The sequence below is a fragment of the Zonotrichia leucophrys genome, chromosome 10 (assembly GCF_028769735.1).
Source record: "Zonotrichia leucophrys gambelii isolate GWCS_2022_RI chromosome 10, RI_Zleu_2.0, whole genome shotgun sequence".
Classification (NCBI taxonomy): Eukaryota; Metazoa; Chordata; class Aves; order Passeriformes; family Passerellidae; genus Zonotrichia; species Zonotrichia leucophrys.
Genome location: NC_088180.1, coordinates 5,167,283 through 5,189,187, shown reverse-complemented (window position 1 = coordinate 5,189,187; position 21,905 = coordinate 5,167,283). Strand labels below are relative to the sequence as shown.

The following is a 21,905-nucleotide window of genomic DNA, read 5'->3' as shown; positions in this document are numbered from 1 at the left end:
CTCAATAAAAGGAACCTGGAAAGACTGAGCAGGAAACCCATATTATAGGCAATAAGCATGAAAAACTAGTACTACTGTAGGACCAGCCTCCCAGAGACTTGAAAAGCAAAAGCTGACTTGCTCCTTCATTCCATTCCTAAAATATTTTGCAAGTTATTTTGCCTTCCCCCATCTCATCCCCTTTCATTTTTCTTTTTAATTGCAAGTTTTACCCTGCTCTACTCAGAAAATAGAAAAAACAACTGAGTAAGCAAACAAGAGTTTTTTCTTACCAGTTCAGAGGGAAAACAACACTGAGCTACATGTTTGCCAAGCACTGAAATCAGTGTCAAAAGCAAGTAACAGGAAAAGCAAAAGGAAGATCACAGAACATAATAGTAAATTAAGTTTATCATGTTGTAGAATTAAAAATTGCTGCCAAAGAAAATGCAGGATTATGCTGGAGTGTAGTTGGAGCACTTAACTTGCTTTAAGCAAACACAGGTACCTTCAAGCCCTTACCTTTACTGACAGCATAGTCCTGCATGCTGATCCACAGGCTCCTGGCTGGCTCTTTGGTACAGCCCAAGGCCAAATCAACATAGACGGCGATCTCCGGCCTCAGCTTGTAATCAAAGGGCTTCTGCTCCTCATTGCCAGACAGGGCCACTTCTAACAAGGAGCTCATGCATTTATCTAACAGAAGGGAAATATCACAGAAATTAAACTCTGCAAATGTTGGGAATTAGACACATCTATCTAAAAGCATTTAAACCACCTTTGACCTTCCTCTTAGTTTAAAAAATAAAAAAAAATCAAGACATGTCATTGTCCTTCCACAAATTCACCTTACATAGGGAAGTGACTTAAAAGACAATCTATATAAAACCTATAAAGATTTAAAAGCATTATCCAACTCTTCTTCAAGAATTCTTCAAACATCTGCATCATTATTTCTACCTGAACTACACAGCTAGGCACTTGCAATTACTGCCTGGACCCATTTTCAAACACTGCTTTTTTAAGTCTTGAAGTAGCCTACTCAGAACCAGAGGGAGGAGGAGATGTGAACTAAGAGGAACAGGGTGCAAAGAAGCAAGTGCCCCATTCAGATAGGAAGGGATGACTGGAACACCACTGCTGAGTTGTTGATAATTCTGGTGGATCATAAAGAATGAAGTTTGCTATGAATAGTATTGTTTCTAAATAATAAAGAAATCATTTTGCAAGTAGAATAAAATAGAAGAGATTTTTCCAATAATTAATATGAAAAATTGAGTTCCTGGAGTGTCTGTTAAATGCTGAGCATCTAAGAATAAAACATTTCCAATTAACTGAGTCAAGTCTGTAGTCTTCCACTGAGAAATTGCAATTTTTTTCTCCCAAATGCATTTCCAAGACTCTCAATAAATTATATCATTACATCAATTAAATACCATTTTGGAACTTGTTGTATTACTACACAAATAGATAAGAATGCTGAAAGACAAACCTTTAGAACAGGGACTCAAACACCATCAGAAATTTCACACCTGAACACATTTCCACTGAGCATTAGGCAGCGGCACTGGCAGCTCACCTAGATGAGGAATATCCATCTCGGCTCCATCGCTGAACAGCGGCGTTTTGAGCCAGTAGGCCGTGTCCTGCTCCTCAGGGGACACCGGGGGGCCCTGCAGCATCCCCCCCAGGCAGCGCCCGATCAGCAGCGCCACCGTCCTCTCCAGGTCCACCAGCCACACCCAGGACTGGGCGGGCTGCGGCAGGGGCACGCCCGCAGGCTCGATCAGCTCAGGGCCACCTGCAAGCAGCCAGTGCCAGGTCAGTCACCCATGGCCAGGTGTCACAGACAATGCCAAAATCCCAATGCTAATGGCACATCTCGTTAATGTTTCCCAGTTAATCACAGATTTGCCCCTCCATCAGCAACCTTTCAACAGAAGAAACAGCAGCTAGGACAAACAGACTGCTGAACACTGGAACCACAGCACAGCAGAGGCCACCACCATTCGTGGCACAGCTGTTCATGACGTAAAGGCTCTTTTAAACTCTGCCCAAGAACTTGCTTTGTCTAATACACACTTCTCTGTGTTCTGATAAACAAGTACAGATTAAGGATACAACTGGAAACAGCACTCAGAGCAGAAATAAGTACTTCACAGCAAGGGACATTATTACATTAAGGAAACTGAAAAGACAATGCAGCAGTTTTAAAAAAACAGACATCTTAAAAGGCAGAGCTAAATTCCACTGGAATAGATGCCATTGTTTATTTCTCAGATTAAAAGCATGTTTCTTATTACACTTACCATGAAGAGGCCACTGTAATTCCTGATCCTCCAAAAGGGCTGCAGCAGGCAAGAGCCTGTTGAGACGATCTAAAGGGGGCAGCAGATCCAGCAGGTAACTCAGCAAAGGCCGGGCTACTGACACTGGCAGCAGCAACAGTGAGTTGACAATCTGGGAGAGCATACTGCCAGCAGCTGATACATAAATCACATCTGCAGAGAAAAAACCAAGCCTGAATTAATTATGGTTATGGAATTATGTAAGCACAATTTTAAAAGTCAAAGAATTGCACCTCAGCTATCTCAGAATGTCTTAAACAATAAAGGTTGACTTGATGGGTTTGTTTAATCTCTTATTTTAGTTCCACACTTCTCAGTAGTCACAATAATGTACAAGTACATTCTGGAGTGAAGGTGAACAGAATGGAGAACTCGCATTCTCCAACCTGTGCTTTTCCTGCACACAAAATGTCCTATCAAAAACATGAACCAGCCATTCCTGGGTAGATACCTCACCTCCTCCTTTGGGGGAGCCTTGGGATGCCTAATTTATGCAGATATAGGAAAAGTAAGGGATTTTTTAATTCAAATCTAAGCAAAAAAGCGGCCTAAGTTTATAGAGTCACCATTAGTGATTTTTCCATGGACAGTTACCTCTCAGTTTTTCCCCAACACTGCCATTCCAAGAGCTTTCCTTGAGCAGTGTTGCAGAACGGGAATAGATGTCTGTAGCATGAGGCAACAAAAGCTGAAGGTGCTTGTGAAGCAATGCCACACTGCTGGAATTCTAGAAGGAAACAAACATAAGAACAATTCTGTAAATACATACAAGGGGTACACTACTTAAAACACTTCAGCTTTCAAATACTCAGAAGATTTTCAAAAGGAACCTTACAACATTCTGATACTTATGAATACCAAAATGGTTTTTTTCTCTCCTGAATGGTAAAAATAAGGATACACACCTCAGTAACACTGTTGATGTGGCAATAAGCCAGCAATTGTTTCTGTAGGGAACATAAAAGCTCATGCAAGTGAGCAGGTTGGCTGTTTTCTGAGGATGATGTACCTAGCAGGAATTTATCACTGTTTTTTTCCAGTTCTCCAAAGGCTTGGTCCTATTAAGACAAAAGCGGGGAAAAAGATAACAATTAACTCTGCTTCAAGTACTATAATGCTTTATTATCATCTAAAAAGAAGCATTTTCATCTTTACTATGTGCACCTGTGATTACTTAAGAAATTGGATAGTGTCAAGTGGATTGTGGGATAAGCAAACTTGAAATTCCAATTGTTTATAATGCCACAGGAATGACTGTGGTAGCTGTCAGGCAAACATTTCACATGCAGCAACACTTTTATTCCTCACCAAGGATAACTAGATTCAAAAACTCAGTTCCTAACCTAGCCCCCAAAGCACAATGTGTTAAAAGAATTTAGGCACATGTGTTAAAATTGTGGAATAATTCCTTAGGATCTGTTGTGGGCTGATGCAGAATATATCTCACATTATAATCCCTGACTGCACTATGCAGGATGGCAGGAGAACACAGATGGCTGCTTGACTTCCATGGGAACCCATTGGAAAAACTGAGTTAGTTTCAAGCAGCCAATTCAAAGCAGACAGGTCCACCCTGCTGACTGAAGGAGGTCTAGAGAGAAGAACAAATCACTGCCAAGCCTGTGCTGAGGAGCTCCACACTATGCCAAGAAATCCAAAGCTCTGATTTCTTCTCACTGTTGAATTCAACTGGCTGGCTGATGAAGAAGCTGAGTCAGTGATTTGCTCCCATGCTCCCCTACACTTTCTAAGAACAACAATCTGGCTGGCACACTGTGTGTAGTAAGACCTGTACTTGCTGCTCTATTACAAGGTAGTTACCACCACAGTGAAGTTAATTAAATAGATTAATGCTCCTGGTGTCTGCTTATTGTTCCCTGGTGGCTGAGATTATACTGGCAAACCCTGTATATAAACTATTTACATCTTGTGTTATGTTTTCTCTTCCAGAAAAATCTGAAACCAAAGCAAGAGCAATAAAATAGTCTGACATGAAACCAGCTGCACTTACATAAATCACCTTAAACAATAAATACCACTAGAGCAATATTAGAACCATATTGTTAGAGATGATTTAACTGGCTTTGGTCCACTTGAAGACACATACATGTGGCAGTGCTACTTCAGCTAAACAAAATTAGCACCATTTCCTTAAGATGAGGGGGGAAATATTAATCCTTCAAAATATCAAAAACTAATTATAATTTAACAAGAAAAAATAATATGAAGCCTGTACATACTGTATAAAATCCCAAGTTTCTAAGAAGAGTCTTCATTAAGATTTCAGCTAGATGAGTGTCTGGATGACTGCTCTGGACAGCATATGTTTGATCAGAGAGGTTCCCATAGCTGATACACATGGAGGCAGTTTCTGTGCTATCAGATGGGGAGCTGTAGCCAAGCAGGGAGGCTACATGGGTGTGATCCTGCAGGCTGGTCAGAATGATGTCCAACTGCATTCTCTAAACAAGAATGTTTAGACACAAAAATCACTCTTCGTTAGTAAAGATAAAATAATGAGCTAAGAAGAAAAAAGGCATCAGTCATAGTTACCCAATAAAAATCTTCTAATGGGACACAGAAATAAGCTGGAAGGCTTTACCAAAATTCCAGGTTTTCATGAAGATTTGTACTAATAGAGAATGGATAAATATACTGAATTGCATTGACCATAACTAATAAAAATCTGAGATTTAAGAGAGACAGAAACCAGAGTGTCCACATGGTGGGCAATGAGTGTAAGACTGAACCAAGCACTTTCTCCAGTATTTCCTGGAGAAATCTGATCATCTGGGAAGACAGGTGTGAGACACACAATTTCTCTACACTGTACATAGGAAAAAGGGTACAAAAATGAACTTTGTAGTCATCTTTGAAAAGTAGTGTGAAATCCATGTAGGAAAAGCGTTATACAAGTATTCATCCCAGGAAACAATTAATTTTCTCTCACCAAGGCTTGTTCAATCAATCTAGTATTCAAAATTATCTTATCTCTAAACCAAAGCAAACCCCAGCTGCTCTCAGGTATGTTTTTACTTGACCTTACCTGTCCTTTTGATAAGCTTTCCCATCTATCAGGACCTTGGGGTAGAAGAGAATGTAGCAATTCCATTCTCTCTCGCAATGGAGGAAGCAGCATAGTTGCTCCAACTGACAGTGTCTCAATTACAACCTAAAATCAGAGCAGCCAAAAATACTTCTTAATATATGAAATAATCAACCCACCTGTCTCCTTAAAAATTACCATACACCACACATGATATATCCCAAATGTCTGCTGAATTTCATTTAATAGCAGAATTCTACCACACAATAGCACACTAATCTTTGATGCTGTGACACAAACAATGTGCAGTACACTGAAGGAGTGAAACAAGACCAACAAAAGTTGCTATTTCCTGTAAGAGTGCATCTTTGGAGAATTACTCAACCAAGTCAGTTACTCAATCCACAACAAAAACATTTTAGACTCATTATTACAGGGAAGAATAATTTAGAAGTTACAAAATAGAGCAGCTTTTTGAAGTTCTTATGCAAACATTCTCCTCTGCCTTCAGATCATAAAACAGTGATGGTGACTACATTTTTTACCTTTAATGAGTAAAGCTGGCAAGTCAGAATCATTCAGAAAGTCTAATAAATATCTAAAAAGAGAAGAGAGTAGCACAATTTTCACATGTAAACAACAAGGCATGACTCACTTCTTGAATTTCATCAGGGACAGAAGAGTCCATCAGCCTGAACAAGAGGTTTCGAAGAGGACCAGCCTGCCGGCCAAGAATGCTGGTGGCTACACCTCCAGCCAGTGCAAGTGCAAGGTGATTGGAAAGCAGCTTCAAACACAACTTAAGAAAATTGTGATGTTCCCTGTAAAAGAAATATGTATCTATTAACCTCTCCTACTATTAGCATGACTCCCTTCCATTTATTTGCACACTAAGCTTTTAACTCTCCTTTGATTTTTCATACCAGAAAGGCAAATAAATTCCAACTGGGAGTTAAGGAAACTCCTCTGAGAAACTTACTGCCAACCTCCTTAAAAGAACAAAAACTGAAACTAGAACAGAGAAGTGTTTTTGTGGACAATGGTTGTAAGAGGCATTCACTTTAGATTAACAGTCCTGTGAATTATGAGGCAAAACAGTCCCAAAATGCAGAAATAAACAATAATATGATACACAGAGGGGAAAAAAACTTTTAAGAAGCAATAAATGTAATCTTCTCTCAGAAGATATAGAAGTACACTAATCAGGTTAAAAACAAGAAGTCAGGTTATTCTTTTCTAGTCCTCTTAAAAATATTTGAAACACTGGTTACAGGAGTAAGAACTGACAACACAGAAACAGTAAATGCATTTCAACTGCACAGAAAAATGAGTATTAAAGGAAAGATCTGAAATAAAGCATTTAATTCATTGCACAATGAAAACAGATTTCAGACTACAGATCCTGCTACATTTGAGCCACTGTAAAGCTCCTCTGTTATACAAGTGCACTACAGTAATTCTACACAAATGGCACCTGAGTGAGCAGGTAAATCAGATTTATGCTTGTTAAAGAATAGAGTAACCAAGACTAAGCCATGCACCACTGCTGCAACGAAAAAACAAATATAAAAGTCTGTACCACACATATGCTGTATGTACCTTGATGAAGGAAAAGGAAGAGGAGGAATTTCACTGTTAATTTTGTCACAGTAGTGCTCAAGAAAAGAACGAAGATGTGAAAAGGTGCTTTCTTCAAGGTCAACACAATAGGGTCTGTGCCATGCCACAACTTGCCTGGAATCAAACATCAAGGAAAATTACCTTCTGGAAATCTTTAACTGCCTTAATAAATTAATAGTTTAAACAAGTTGAATACACACTTAACTAAACCAGTTTCTTTCTTAGAGCAAACTAATACAACTATGGCAGACCAACTTCCTGACCCATGAAGGTATTTTCTTCTCTCTTTTTTGTAAAAATCTCTACAATCAAACACTCCACATTTATGGACAAAAACACCTCAATGCCATAAATCTAAAGCCATATGCATTTAATCTGATTCAGTCAAAGGCTGACTGGTACTCACAAAGCTGGTTTTATGATAAATGTCAGGTTAGAGACTTGGATAAAATGCACAGAGCATTATTTCCTTATTTGACAGCTCCCTTGAGAACGGGGCATTTGAAATTCTTCTTGAATTATCTGCCAAATATTAAGTTTTTCTGCTCCTCTGTGTTAGTTCATACATAAATGTTTACTGTTTCATTTCAATCATTTGCTAACATCCTTGGTGCAAAAATATTATTTGAGTTATTGTCTATTAATTACCAAACTATTTATTTTCAGTTTTACATGCAACCATACAGAAATTTTTTTAAGACCTTTAAATGCACCTCAGTAATTTGCCTGAACTTCCCCTTTCCGAAAGTCTCCTGATTAGTGTACTACTTATTACACTAAAAGAAACTTCTCAAGTCATAAAATAACCCCATAGAAGCAAAAAATAAAGAATGCTGAGTTGTTTCACCTCCCACTGACTCCCTTGTCAATATTTAGTAAACAGTGGTAGGTTTTGTCTAACTACATGTAAGAAACATTCATACATAAAGAAGAAATATCTAAAGATGAGAGAAGACTTTCCAGAACAAAATATTACAACCAGAGTGCTTGACAGAGATGATGCAGGAACACTTTCAGGAAATAGTTAAATATATCCCAAAGAAGATTTGCATAAAAGAATAAAATTATACCTGTCCCAAATGTCATCATTACCTGTCCCTTGGAAGAGCTGTCCAGGCAAGGCTATGGGATGTTCCCGCTGAGATCTGTTGAATTGCAACTCCATCTAAACCACTGACTTTCTTTGGTTTAGTAATGGGGCCAGTAGAGTTTCCCTGTCCACATTGTCCCATTGAATTGTTACCCCAAGCATAAACTTCATTATCTATGAACATAAATAAAGTAGAAAAAAGCTGAAATACAACTGCTTTTGATCTAGAGGAGGATCATGTCATTTTAGAGCTTATTCTCCTTACCATGAGAAAGTGCCAAGCAGTGACTGTCACCAATGGAAATGTCAACTATTCTGGTAGCTGCCAGCTCCTCAATGAGCTTGGGTCTGAGAGCAGTCGCCTCTGAGGAGCCACAGCCAAGGCAGGCCCCGCAGCCCCACGCGTAAACCTGGAGCAAAGCAAGCACAGAACGCTGCAGGTCAGAGCTGTGCTGCTGCCCTGCACAGCAAACACCACCCCAGCACCCCTCGGCACAAGGACTGCAGTTACACCTCCAGCACAGTGTGCACAGGGCTTTCCCACAGCTAGGTACTACACCTCACGCCAGCAAACCCCAGCACCCCTCAGCACAGGGACTGCAGTTACACCTCCAGCACAGTGTGCACAGGGCTTTCCACACCTGTGCTGCTGCCCAGCACAGCAAACACCACCCCAGCACCCCTCCTGCACAGGGACTGCAGTTACACCTCCAGCACAGTGTGCACAGGGCTTTCCACACCTGTGCTGCTGCCCAGCACAGCAAACACCACCCCAGCACCCCTCCTGCAGTTACACCTCCAGCACAGTGTGCACAGGGCTTTCCACACCTGTGCTACTGCCCTGCACAGCAAACAGCACCCCAGCACCCCTCCTGCAGTTACACCTTCAGCACAGTGTGCACAGGGCTTTTCACAGCTATGCTGCTGCCCAGCACAGCAAACACCCCAGCACCCCTTGGCACAAGGACTGCAGTTACACCTCCAGCACAGTGTGCACAGGGCTTTCCTGACTCAACACGTGTCATACAGTGTGCACTCCTTTCCCCAGGCACTGAGGTGCCACAGAGCACAGCACCAGGGAGGCTCTGCAGGAAAACAAACAGGGAATGTCAACATTCCTAACCCCCACTTAGAGAAGCCAGAGCCTGTGAGTCACAGAGCTGAAGGTGGGGAGGCCAGCTGGGTTGCACGTGTGGAAATGCTTATTGGATTACATACACCCATCAGGCCAGGAAGGGCCCTTGTTTGCCACCTCAACATTCAGCTCCAAGCTCTCCTGAGATTTTTCAGATTAGAAATAAAACTTGCAGTTAATAACTATATTCTAATATACATTTTAAAAAACTATTAAATCGTTTAATCACCCGAGCTGATTACTGTATTAAAAATTACAAGCATTTCATTGTTGTTTGTTTCTTGAATCCAATTTGTTTTTATACTGGTTACATTTATTAACCTAAAAACATAGGTTAATGCATGTTTTCTATGACTAAACAAGAATCTTGAAAAGTGTGTCTTAGATGACTCTTAGCACATTCTGAAATACTCTTGTGCATTAGGTACTTCAACCTCTAATCAAGAACTTCACTTCTATTTAAGTACTCTTTGAACATTTTCTCAACAGTTAAAATAATAAATGCAGAGATAACAGGAACCCAGACCCTCTTCACCAACTCCTGTAATTTGAGTGAAACCTGTTTTGCCTACCTGCCCTGTTGATGTCAAGGCAAGGGAAGACTGACTGCCAGCACAAACTTTTCGAATAAACATTCCCTGCAAGGCTTCTATAACTTTAGGTTTATATACTCTATTTGTATCACCATGACCAAGTTTGCCTGTAAAGGGAAGAAACACAACTTTCTTATTTTCAATGGTATTTCAAAGGTATTTTCAATGCATAGACAACAATTAAAACGTACCCCAAAAGAGATTTTTTTAGATTTCCAAAAATATCAGCGTAGATTTTTAAAATTAAAACATATTACAATTTTTATAAAACCCATTTTCTTTCAATTACAGTAATTACAGACTTGTAATTACATATATATACATATACATATATAGATACAAATATATATTTATTATATATATATTATAATAATAATAATATTATATTAATATATATTTAATATATTATTATTATTATATATAATTATCTATTTTAAAATTGAAACACAAATCCCAGGCAGTTTATATGCAATAGTTTGTAGGACATAATTAGCCACTGACATATCATGAGCGAGCTTATTTGAAAGTCATCAGCACAGCATTTTTTCCAGAACTGTTCATCTATTCACTGACACTTCTGCGCTGTGAAACTCCTCCCCTGCTGAAAATATTTTTTTTAATTCTATCATCTTGCAGGTGAACTTCAGATATTGTATTTAGATTTTTTAAGAATCCCTTCCTTGAATAGCAACCAAATGATGAATAAAAACCAGAACCCAACTGCAAGGAGTACTGAAACTATGAGGCAGATGGAATAAGGTAAAAATTACTACCAAAACCATTTGTTTTACCCACCATTGTCTCCTCCTCCAAAGGACCACACTGTTCTCCCATCTTTGGACAGAGCTATGGTGTGTGAGCTGCCACAGGAGACCTCTCCTACATTGCTGATATCTTTTACTAAAGTTGGAATGTTGCGGCTGTTGCTGTCACCGTGACCTAAGGAAAAAAGAAAGAAGTATTTTCTTTTAGTGACAATTAAAGTCCTATATTTGTTTTGCAATCATATGATTTTTCAAATTCCATGTGTATTGCAGACATCACAAATGATGATTTTTGCCCATTTTTTAGAAAGATTTGTCATAAGGTTTGAAAGACATCTGTCATAAAGTTAAGCATTAAATCTTAGGACATACTCCAGAACACCTGTTCAGATCCCACTGCCTCTAAAACTTATGATCATTTCCCACCTAGCTGAAAAGAAATAGAACTAATTCCTAGTACAACTGCCTTCACTAGCAGCTGATTAGGTAGCTGGGCAGCAGGTATCCTCCACACTGGGCAGCAGTGGCAGCAGGTATCCTGCACAGCACCAGGGAGCTGCAGTGAGGGCCCTCTGTCACTGTGTCCATTGCACAGCCTGACCAGATCTGCCCCCAGCTGCCTTTAGACAGCCACATTTCTAACGGGTCCTTTCTGCAGAAACCATGCACATTACAGCTAACACCTACTTCAGAACAAGTTTTATTTCTACTAAACTCCAGAAAGTCTGTGGATACCGAAGAGAAATGGAGAACAGAGGAAAATTATTATCACTGGTATCCATAACTGAGTAAATATTAAAAACGTCCTGTAACCCAATGAAATGTTACATTGAGCTACATTCTAGAACTCAACACTGTACACTCCAAGACCCCCAAAGGATGTCAAAATTCCAATATAATCTAAAACTCAAGGAGGTTTCCACAATTTTCACCAAAATTCTAGTTAAACCTCTAACACAGAGTTCTTTTCTTTACAACAGGGATACTCTCAGACCTTCTACTGATTCCCTTGAAAGCTGTGACTGTCAAACACTCTCCTCATCTTCCACCCCTGCCACTTGCTTGCTTTTATTCCTCTATACTTGATGATTGTGACATTTAAAGAAAACAGAAGGGAACTAAACCCCAACTTGAAAAAATTTTCTGCACAAAACCTGTTGGTTCAACTGAACCTGCTCCAGAAGAGCAGTTTTACACCAGGCATAGCAGCTCTACAGCAAAGATGATGAAATAGATAAGTTAACTTGAAGGAAATAGTAATACAGGGTTTCTTGTTTCAGTTAAATTTAACTTTTTAGATGTATTAAGGTAAAAGAACACTAAGCCATTCTGGCAAACTTAACATGAAGTATCCTTATTAAAATCAGACCCTTGATATTATTAGCCATATTATTATGATTCCTCAAAGAATCATTCCACTATCACACTAATGAGGTTTATCTAGAATTTCAGTTTATTTTAAATGTCAACTGTTTTTACATTCCAGTGACATTAGCAATGATATAGTCTTAGGAATGAATAAAAAGCAACTTGCCTTGAAATGAAAAGTCTTTTAGAAATAATTTTTGTAAAATTAACTGAATTAAAAACTTTTAAGATCCGCTGCACTTGCCAGCTGTATGCACACACCTGAGTACATGTGTATGTGTATGCAGAGTGGACAATTAAAGAACAAGGCAAACAGATGTATAAAATCATTACTAGACACAGGGATTTTCCCAAAAGCATCTCATGAAATTTTCAAATTACCTAATCTTCCAAAGTCTCCTTCTCCCCACGTGTACAGCTCTCCATCCTCTGTAACAGCAGCACTGTGTCTGTAGCCTGCTGATACACACACCACCACCTACATCACACACATAAACAAAGACAACATTTTTACACAAATCAAGTGGGAAGTTGGAAAAATTAGGAGAGTCAAGTTTCAGAAGGAGTCTACATAAACTAACTGGTCCATTCACAAGGATTAAGTACACACGTAATCTTTGCAATCTTTTCTGTTTATTTGATAAGGGGAAATAAGTACATAAAAAGATGATTTATTTATCAAGCAGGTTTAGCATGATGATATCCTAGTCTTAGAGGAGAAAAAAGCAGCAGCAGGGGATGTTTAAGACAATCTATAAGTGAAAGCCTTGATGCTGCAGCTAGCAAAACTGAAACTGTAATTCAGTGCAAGCTCCTGAACAAGTTTGAGTCAGGGCTGTGAGAAGCTTTCCTGACAATGCCACTGCCCAAATCACAGGCAACCATAAGCTCTAGTGTTTTGTTGCAAGCAGACCCAGCCTCAAAGAGAAGTCTAGAAAGAACACAGAATTTTTCTTAGAATTTTATCAATTTCAAACTTTACACAACATGCCAGCTGAACAGAACAAAACCACATGCTCCACTATACAAAACATACCTTCCCTTGCAGGGGACCCTGAATAAGTTTGGGATATTTCTGAGTTGAACTATTTCCATGTCCCAGTTTTCCGTAGTCACCATCACCCCAGCTGAAGACTTCCCCTTCTGTTGTAAATGCTAAAGTGTGACCATCAGATCCTTTTGAAGATGACACCTTTTTAATAGACCTGTGAGGCTCAAAAGTCAATTTTTTCAAGGTGGACTGATTGTTGGAGTCTCCCAGTCCCAGTCTCCCATAGCTGCCTTTTCCACAGGCTCTAACAGAACCATCCGTAGAAATGACAAATGTACAATATTGTCCAGCTTCAATCTACAAAGAGAAAAAAGATGTAACAGAGAAATACAGAGATTGGACAAATCCAGAATTTACATACAGGTCTAGAAGTCTGTATTTTGTAACAGAATTTCAGCTTTCTTCATATAAAATGATGTAAAAACTAAATATAACACAATGTTAAAATAACTTGCATTTCAGCAAGCAGTAAAACTAAAACTCTTGGGAAATATGTTACAATTAAAACTATTTTCATAATTGACTAAAGTGTATGAACAGTGATTATTTTATTTACTTGTATCTCTTCTACAGACTGTAGAACTTGTGCTGCATTCAGATCTCCAAAACTCACAGATGGAAATCTTAATGTTTCAAAAGCAAGAAAGACAAAGTAACAGCTTGATAAAATACTGTAGGTTTAGTCTAATTTTAACCAGTACCAAGCAGTAACATCCCAAAAATAAACCAAATGCTAAAAATCCACTCACTTGAGACTATAATCACGTGAACATCAAAGAAATAAGATCAAAAGCTTTTAAGCAAATAAGAACTTGTCCCTTTTGGGAAGTCAGTGCTCAGCTGAGGAATGACCCAACAGCAAATGGACTAACACAGAAACCATTCCCTACAGGAATCTGAACACAGCAGAAGTGCAGAGGCTCCATCTGACACCATAAACCAGCCCCAACAGGTGAACACAGCCCTGTTTAATGGGAATGAATGTCTTCATACAGATAATCCTACCACAATCATCAAGTGGAGGCTAAGTGGAAAAACCACATAAATTTGTTGTACAGTTGTATACAGTACTGTTAAAAGAGTAATACATTCATTCAGATCACGCATTCCATGATCTTTCAATCATGGAATTGAAAGATTACTCTTTCAAATGTTTTGAAAGTTTTCTGAATGCATAAATTTGCTTTATGATGTCCAGTCCTGCAACCCACTGAAATATAAAATACATCAGTGATGTCCATAGAAACAATTCCAGAAAATGCACCTAAATTGTCTAGTGACCAGAAAGTGCTTTTACTTAAGTCAACACTGCAAAGCCAATATAGTACCAGAAAAGCAAACTATTATATTCTGGGTCATGCATCAATAGAAGTGCCCAGCTGCAATTGCAGAATCTGTGACAGAGCAGAAAGAGCATGTAGACTGATTTTCAGAAAGCTAATTAAGGTTGCTGTGTCAGCAGCTAGTCCAGTTTGGAGCTTTGAACTCAGCAATCGCTGGTGTGAAAACTACCAATGGAAAAGAGCATGCAGTCATTAAAGCACCTTTTAACCAACAATTAAAAAAAACCAAACAAAAACCAAAATAAACCAAACCAACAAAAATCCACCATAAAACAAACCAAAATCAAAACAAACCCACCAAAAAGAACTACAGGCAGCTATACTTGTCTCCACAGAGCAAGTCAGGTAATTCAGTCATTCTTGTTATATGAATATTTATCTGTGCATGTCACTAAGACCAAACCAGAATGTTTTTCCCAGGCATCAATAAAAGTAGTGAGATATTCTCAGTAAAATAACCTGTGTGACCAGTTCTGAACATCATCCATTACAATTTGCTTCATTACAACTTGACATTCAGAAATCAAGTACTATTTTTCAGTTTCACACTGTGACTATGAAGCTGCTGAATGTTACATAATGTACCATTAACAGATGTCACTCACCGTCTGTGCATCAGAAAAGCTTGGAGCAAGCTTGGGTTGAAGTATTTTCTCTTGAGTTCCTTCCACCAGCTGGTGACTGCTGTTACTGCCCCACACATACACCTCACAGGTCTCTGACACAATGGGAGCATCACCTGTCTGAATGCTGTCAGGGCTGGCACATGTCCTGGAATAGTCTGAGGCCATTCGACAAACCTGTGCACACCACAGATTTATTACACAGCAGCATTCCATATTTCTTCCTATACAGTCACAGTGTTTAATGCAGCTTTAATTGCCCCTCAACACAGTAACTGCCTAAAATACAAATCACCAGGCCTGTATCAAGAGCTTGCCAACTAATTAGCTTAATGACTTTATCCCACTACATTTTATTTTTCAATGTTTTTTGCACCTCTTTGACCCCAGAATCACTACACCCACATGTGCACACCAATCTCATGTGTGAGGAGAAGTAAACTACAGTAACTTAAAAGTTTTTTTCAAGCCATACCTCTTCAAATAAACACAGAGCTGCCTCATACAGAGAACACAAGCCATCTGACGTTCTGGTTGGCTCTCTCCATTGACTTCGGTCAGCAGATGATCCCTACAATGTTTAAATGTTGTTATTAGGAGAAATATGCTTCCAATACAGCAACAGTCCACCTGAACAAAATACATCAGGAACTTGTTCTTATGGCTAAGCAAAAAATCAACATATCTTTCTATAAAAGCATAAATACACTACCTCTCTCCTGAGCTGTTACCTGCACACACTTCAGGAAAACAGAACTGCCACAAGTGCCAGTCCCACATTCTCACTGATTCAGTTTCATGAAGGTATCTGGGTTTGGAGTTAATTTCTCCCAATACTATTTTGTAATGAAATGCATGTTATTTGTGTCTAAAGTGATAATTATTTCTAAATTACTAATCATAAATAATTTTATGCTTACATATCTTTCATATTTTGGTCTCTAATTGTATATATAGCCCAAATCCAACAGCAAATAAAGTTGTCCATCAAAACATTTATTCCAATTCAGATACTGCTACTGCCATGCTCTTCTCATGGACCTCATTCTTCAAAACAGTTTTTAGATCTTTTTTAGAATCTCTTTTAGATTTTAAAGTTTATGTTTATTAACAAGCAGTACAAGCCTGAAAGGAAAGTATGAGCACTTGAGGAAAAGTCATTTCCAGTTTCAGTCTGAGCACCACAAGACAGGAGGCTGCCACAGCTTCTGACTGTGCACTGTGCAACAATTTCATACCTTGGAAAGCAATATTCATCTAGCACCAGCAGTGAGCACTCAATATACAAAGCAATGTGCCACACTTCCAATTTAGCTCATTTTCTATCACATTAATTTCTGAGCATCAGCAAAACTGCTGAACATTCTGAAGATGAATAAGCAGAGGCCTAGGTGAATGGGGGAGCAGAAATGTGCAATAAAAGTAACTAACAGGAAACAAGGTGTATTGCAGAACTTTGAATTTTCTAACTTTTTCTGCTATGAACTTAAATGTACAAGTCCAAGTGGATCAACTATGTCCTCAATTCTTTCCCTGAAGTTAGAAAATAACACCAAAATGCAACATAGAGACTGTTCTGCTGTTTCATCTTTACCTATGAGGGAACAGGTGGGCAGGAAGGAAGAGAAAGAGATGGTGGGTAACAAAGAAAACACAGTGGGGGGGGATCACAAAAACAGCCCCCTTTCTAACATATTCAGCAAACTGGCATTTGGGGTGCAGAAACTACTCAGTTAAGAATGCAGCTACACTGGAATGCAGAAAATCCAAAGGTGGTTACACCTACCAGAGATCGTCGCATCTGGGTCAATATACTCATAAAGCAATCAAAGCTGATCATCCCTTCTGGACTTTGCAGTAACTTGGTTTTCTCCATGGTGTTTACCACAGCTGAAGCACCTAAAGCCATTTCTATCCATTCAAGAAGGTATCTCAAGGCACCTCGTTGGGCAGCCAAACCAAGAAGCAACTCAGAAGCTAATCTACGACCTAGAGTATCTGCCCCAGAGTTTGGAATCGTTACTCCTTTAAGAAAAGTTGTTACTTGTGACAAACAGTCCAAACCCATAGGTGGAATCTTGCTTTCATTTGCTAGAGATAAAGGTGGTAAAGAGCTCACAACTTCTATTGCAGTATGGATAACATCATTGCAGAGGTTGAGGCCAGGTCCTGCCACAGGCATCATCCAGCTTTGTCTCAGCAGTGCAAATAACAAGCTCAGCCCAGTCCGCACTCCCATTTCTATCAGCGCGTCGGTGCTCGACCTGGGGCGCTCGCTGACAGAGTGCACGTCTGTGGAGCCAGAGCTGCTTTCTGGTGAGTGCTGCTGCTGCTTCACCTTCCCCTTGTCGTGGTACTTGTTAGAAAGTGCATAGAAGACTCGCTGCAGCACAAGGAGACGCTTTCGCAGAGCTCCAGCGAACGGAGAGTCTGAGCACACCATCTTTGCCAGTGCCAGCTGGCTGCTAAGAAGGGCATCCAAGTAGTGGTCCTGCTCATCACTAGATAGAGATTCCCGCTCAAAATCTGGTAACTGAGGTCCCTTGAGGCACAGAACCTGCTGGGGCAATGGCACTACTTCTTTATTGCTAACTAACTTAGCATACAAGACAGAAACTCCCTCCCTTGTTGCAATAGATTCACTGTCTTCTGTGATCCATGAGCTGTTCAGGTGTTCAAGCCACTTCAGCTTCACAGGTGGGACCATAGCTGCCATGCTGGTTTACTTCTTTGCCATTAGTCCTGAAAATGAAAAAAACTGTCAATTATGCAATATTATCTATAGATCTTATTACTGACAGCAGGACAAACCCAAATAATCCTTTCAGACTGACCACCAAGAATTACCAGTTCCACTGTTTCACCTATATGCATGTGCAACTTACTTAACACGATGTAAGAATTTCAGTGTAAGTCAGTCTGCATTTTCTAAATCCATACACACAAAAATTCATATAAAGCAAATTTAATTCTTCTAAGTGGCATGAACAGCATTTAACAGATAAGGCAATGTAAGATTTAGATGTCAAGAACCACAAAGGTGCAGGGCTGGTAAGCATATCTCAGCACTATGATTATTATGCCTGCAGGATCATCCATGTAATGGATGATATTTTGCTATTTTATCTGAATAAAGGATCACAATTCCTAAAAACCTACACTGAGTTCGAAAAATTTCTCACATACAAGAACACAGACTGATCACAAATAGTTGAGTCCAGGGTTCTTCTAAGTCTATGTCTGAGAAATTTTTAACAATTAACAAATTAAAAGAACATTCTGATCCCAAAGAGACACTCGAGTTACTAATTTTAATGCCAGTAGCATTTAGAACTCCAGTTCTTCAAGAGGATTCTTGATGTCAACTCTACCTTCTGCCAAGGTAGTTCATAGCTTAATATGCAAAGATGCTTCCTCAAAGTGAGTGTTTTCAAACTGCTCCTTTTAAAAGAATTTTCTTTAAAGCAATGCTTTACCTCCTATTGTACAAACCAGATGTGTTTGACTCCTGTTTTATAATCATTAACCATGGGTTACATAGGTTCTGAATGATTACTTTCTGTTCTTTGACCCTGTAAATCCTAACACATTACAAATTCACCAAAAAGTACTACAATTTCCTAAAGGAGAGTTTTGTGTCCTTTGGTAGTGTGAGCCCTATTTGATCTAATTCCAAACTAAACTCCTGGGGGTGGAGGGACTCTCTGCCATGCAGTGAAAGTCAGTGCTGCTGCCATGTCGTGCTTGCAGGACAACGGCTAACAGGCAGTGCAATTTGGTACTTGTTTTATCTTGACATTTCACACCTAAAATCATATCTGCCAAAAAAGCATGCTGTGTGCTATTAAGCACTTACTTTTATTTCAGCCCAATTTTCCCTACAACAGGTGAATACCTTCAGAAAAGCTTTCCATGAGCCCCAGGTACCTGCCCCTTACCCAGGACTATGCCACCAACCTGCAGCCACTGCTGTTATGCAGCACTCAGAGCAGGGAGCATTCCCTGCATTTCATACAAGACACACCTTCTGTCTACTCACACCACAAAACTTGCCAGCACTCAGCCTCCAAGTGACACAGACAGGTACTGTTACACCAGGACCCCGCTGAAGGAAGAAAGAGCAACACCATCTCATCTGTCACAAAGTATCTGCTAACTACCATTGGATCCTAACAGAAACTGCAAGGCCAATTAATGAAAACCTTCTAACTCTGGTCTTGTTTGTGCCTTATCAAGAGGTGAAACATAGGGATGTGGCTCCATTAACAAGTTCCCAAACAGACTTATTCATGGGCTTTATGCTTTCACCACCTACTCTTCTTTCAGAAACTTCAAAATGTGCTCATGTACCTCAAAGGTGCAGATACTGCTGCTTTTCCTGAAAACTGATAGGTTTTTTCCCTCCTGCCCTTGTCTGCATCTCTAAAAATAGAGACTGAAGCTCAAAGCTGAGCCCTTAGCAGTGCCCTACTCTCCTCCTGCAGCTTTCAGAGGAAATTGTTGGTCCACCTTGGAAATAACATTCAGTTTCATGTGACAGGCAGAAGGCTTTAACCAGACACCGCTCATAATCCTGGAAATACTCTCTGAATACAAATGTAAAAGATCTCTCTCTCTGCATGTAACAACTACAGATCACTGAAGTTAAGCAGAAACCAGCTAACAGTCACACAGGGTACAGGCAGGTTTATTTCTTCCAGCTCATTGCCACAAATACAAGGTTTATAATTGCTCCAGAGCCTAGACATGAACATCTGAGCTCTTTTTAGGGCAGACAAAAAGAAAATACATTTGGCTGTGAAAACTCAAGTGAATGCTCACTGCTGTTTCCCTGTATTTGAGCACTGCAGGGCCAGGTGAACATGCAGAAGGCACCAAGTGTGCAGGGTGGGCCAGTCCCACACGCTGTCTGAACACGCTGATCACACAGCCAGGCACAAAGGGAGAAGCCACAAACACGTGACAAGGGGAGAAAAGTACTTTTCTCTTGTCATCATAAACCTGTAACAATCTAAATGTATAGCAACAGCTTTATAAAACTATTTCAACACTGGAACACTTCAAACACTTCAAACTAAAGTACCCAGAACTTTCTGGGATTTATATTAAACAAACAAATGAAACAAAACATCCACTTTATCTGCCTTTATTCCTCCCTTTCTCCTCCTGCTCCTCAGCAGGGGGGGGGGAAAAAGAAGTGAACCGTGAGAATGTGCAACACAACTTATTTGTCATATCTTTCAGAACCACAGTTCCTGTTGAGGAAATCACCATTTTGGGGCAGTACATTTTTGCATATATTTTACGGCTGCCTACTGGTAAATCAACTAAAATGGGACTTAAAACACATAGCTGAACAAAGATTTCAACAGTGTTACCAAATGTAACAGCTATTTCAAAAGCTCCCTCCAGGGACCGGTGGGGGGGAAATGCAAATATCAAACCCTGAGAGCCAAGCTGTGTGTATCCGGGATGGAGAATTTTCCTCCGGAACAGCAGCGGCAGAACTGGAGCTGCACGGAAAGACTCGAAGGTAACCAAGCTGCCTCCAGTGTTCGCCCTGCCAACCCCAGCCAGGGCTGCCATGGAACTCAGGGAAAGGCTCAGCTCATCAATCCCCTGCTGGAGTAAGTGCACAAGCACAGGGAGAGCTGCTGGTACCCATCCCTGCACTGCACACCAACTGCTCTTTGCTCTCTTCCATCAAATGAAAGGGAATGTGAGGGAAAGAATTTTAAAGTGAAACCTGTGAAAACACGAGGAATATAATCAGAGAAGGCTTTTGCCTGAGCTAAGAGGAGAGCAGATCATTTAAATTATGGAAGAAAATATTCTTAAGCGAGGTCTCTTTTAATGTTCTAAGAAACATGAACATTACCGGCAGCAGACAAAGGTTCTTTTTCCTTTTATCAGTCCATGGCTGTAAGTGCATCTGAAGGTGAACCTGTAAGTGCCAAAGCTGAGTCCCAGTGCAGACTGACTGTGTATCCCTGATTCTGTCCCTCCCAGCTCAAAAGTCAAAACCAGGTACTTCTGCTCTGTTCATGGTTTTCCCCATCACAAAAAAACCCACACCACACAGCCAAACTAGCACCCAAATTCTAAGCTCAGAATCAAGATTCCACATCTTGTCATAACTGGTAACCATAGACAGGAGGTAACTGGCTGCATTTCAAATTCAAAGAAATCAACTTACAAGCAGCCCTACGACTGTGAAACCACAATAATTCAGTGATTGGCATGCATTTCCACACAGCCAAGAACTCAGAAAGAAAGCTGATGACAAATTTCATTGCCCCTTTATCCACTTGTTTCTCATCATATATTTAGTTAGATGATGATTTTTAAGAAGTTTTTGATTAGATGTGTTTGCTGCACTTAAGGAAAAAGTAAACAAAAAATCAAGAGCCTGCAAATGTTTGTCAGCAAGACAGAGTATACACTAATAATAACTGATGCACTTAAGATCTTCCCTCTTGAGAAAAATAAGGAAAAAGAGGAAAGTTGTCATATTATAGGGAAAGCATGCAGTCTTCAGTGGCCTAGCAAATAATGTTAAAGAATTTGAAATATTCTGTGTTATTAAAGAGTTTGTTTTTTCTTAAGTAGGAATCAATTCAGCTAATTTTTACAGGTCACTTTAAATATTAATTTTTGTGGTGGAAGCTTGCCTACAATAACTAACACATTACATGTATTCAAAGTGTGAATGGCCTATTGCAAGTCATTATTAAATACAATGGACAATTGGGCATATAAAAATTAAAAGTAAGTTTAAATCAATAATGAAATAGGCCAAACAGCCAATTCTTTCACTGAGAAAAACTGCATCTTTTTTTAGGAAAAAGAACTATTCCCCTATCTCAAACAAGAATAAAGTAAGAGACTGGAGATGCATCTAACTACATTTACAAGTTATTTCCATGAAACAGAAATAAATTATGA

General features: G+C 39.6%; 1 protein-coding gene across 9 annotated transcripts in view; it reads right to left on the bottom strand.

Moving 5' to 3' along the window:
• HERC1 (HECT and RLD domain containing E3 ubiquitin protein ligase family member 1) overlaps window positions 1-21,905 on the bottom strand; it is a 100,241-nt gene that overhangs the window by 52,746 nt on the left and 25,590 nt on the right. For all 9 annotated transcript variants that reach the window (XM_064722661.1, XM_064722660.1, XM_064722667.1 and 6 more), the window contains exons 2-19: window positions 16,747-17,702; window positions 15,436-15,531; window positions 14,943-15,137; window positions 12,980-13,291; window positions 12,325-12,421; window positions 10,607-10,750; window positions 9,791-9,918; window positions 8,349-8,493; window positions 8,086-8,257; window positions 6,973-7,107; window positions 6,029-6,194; window positions 5,374-5,499; window positions 4,568-4,789; window positions 3,233-3,385; window positions 2,922-3,054; window positions 2,289-2,480; window positions 1,559-1,780; window positions 502-675 (exon numbers count right to left, since the gene is read on the bottom strand). In XM_064722661.1, coding sequence (XP_064578731.1) covers window positions 502-675; window positions 1,559-1,780; window positions 2,289-2,480; window positions 2,922-3,054; window positions 3,233-3,385; window positions 4,568-4,789; window positions 5,374-5,499; window positions 6,029-6,194; window positions 6,973-7,107; window positions 8,086-8,257; window positions 8,349-8,493; window positions 9,791-9,918; window positions 10,607-10,750; window positions 12,325-12,421; window positions 12,980-13,291; window positions 14,943-15,137; window positions 15,436-15,531; window positions 16,747-17,676 — 3,742 coding nt within the window. In that variant the 5' untranslated portion in view covers window positions 17,677-17,702. The remainder of the gene's footprint in view (window positions 1-501; window positions 676-1,558; window positions 1,781-2,288; window positions 2,481-2,921; window positions 3,055-3,232; window positions 3,386-4,567; window positions 4,790-5,373; window positions 5,500-6,028; window positions 6,195-6,972; window positions 7,108-8,085; window positions 8,258-8,348; window positions 8,494-9,790; window positions 9,919-10,606; window positions 10,751-12,324; window positions 12,422-12,979; window positions 13,292-14,942; window positions 15,138-15,435; window positions 15,532-16,746; window positions 17,703-21,905) is intronic.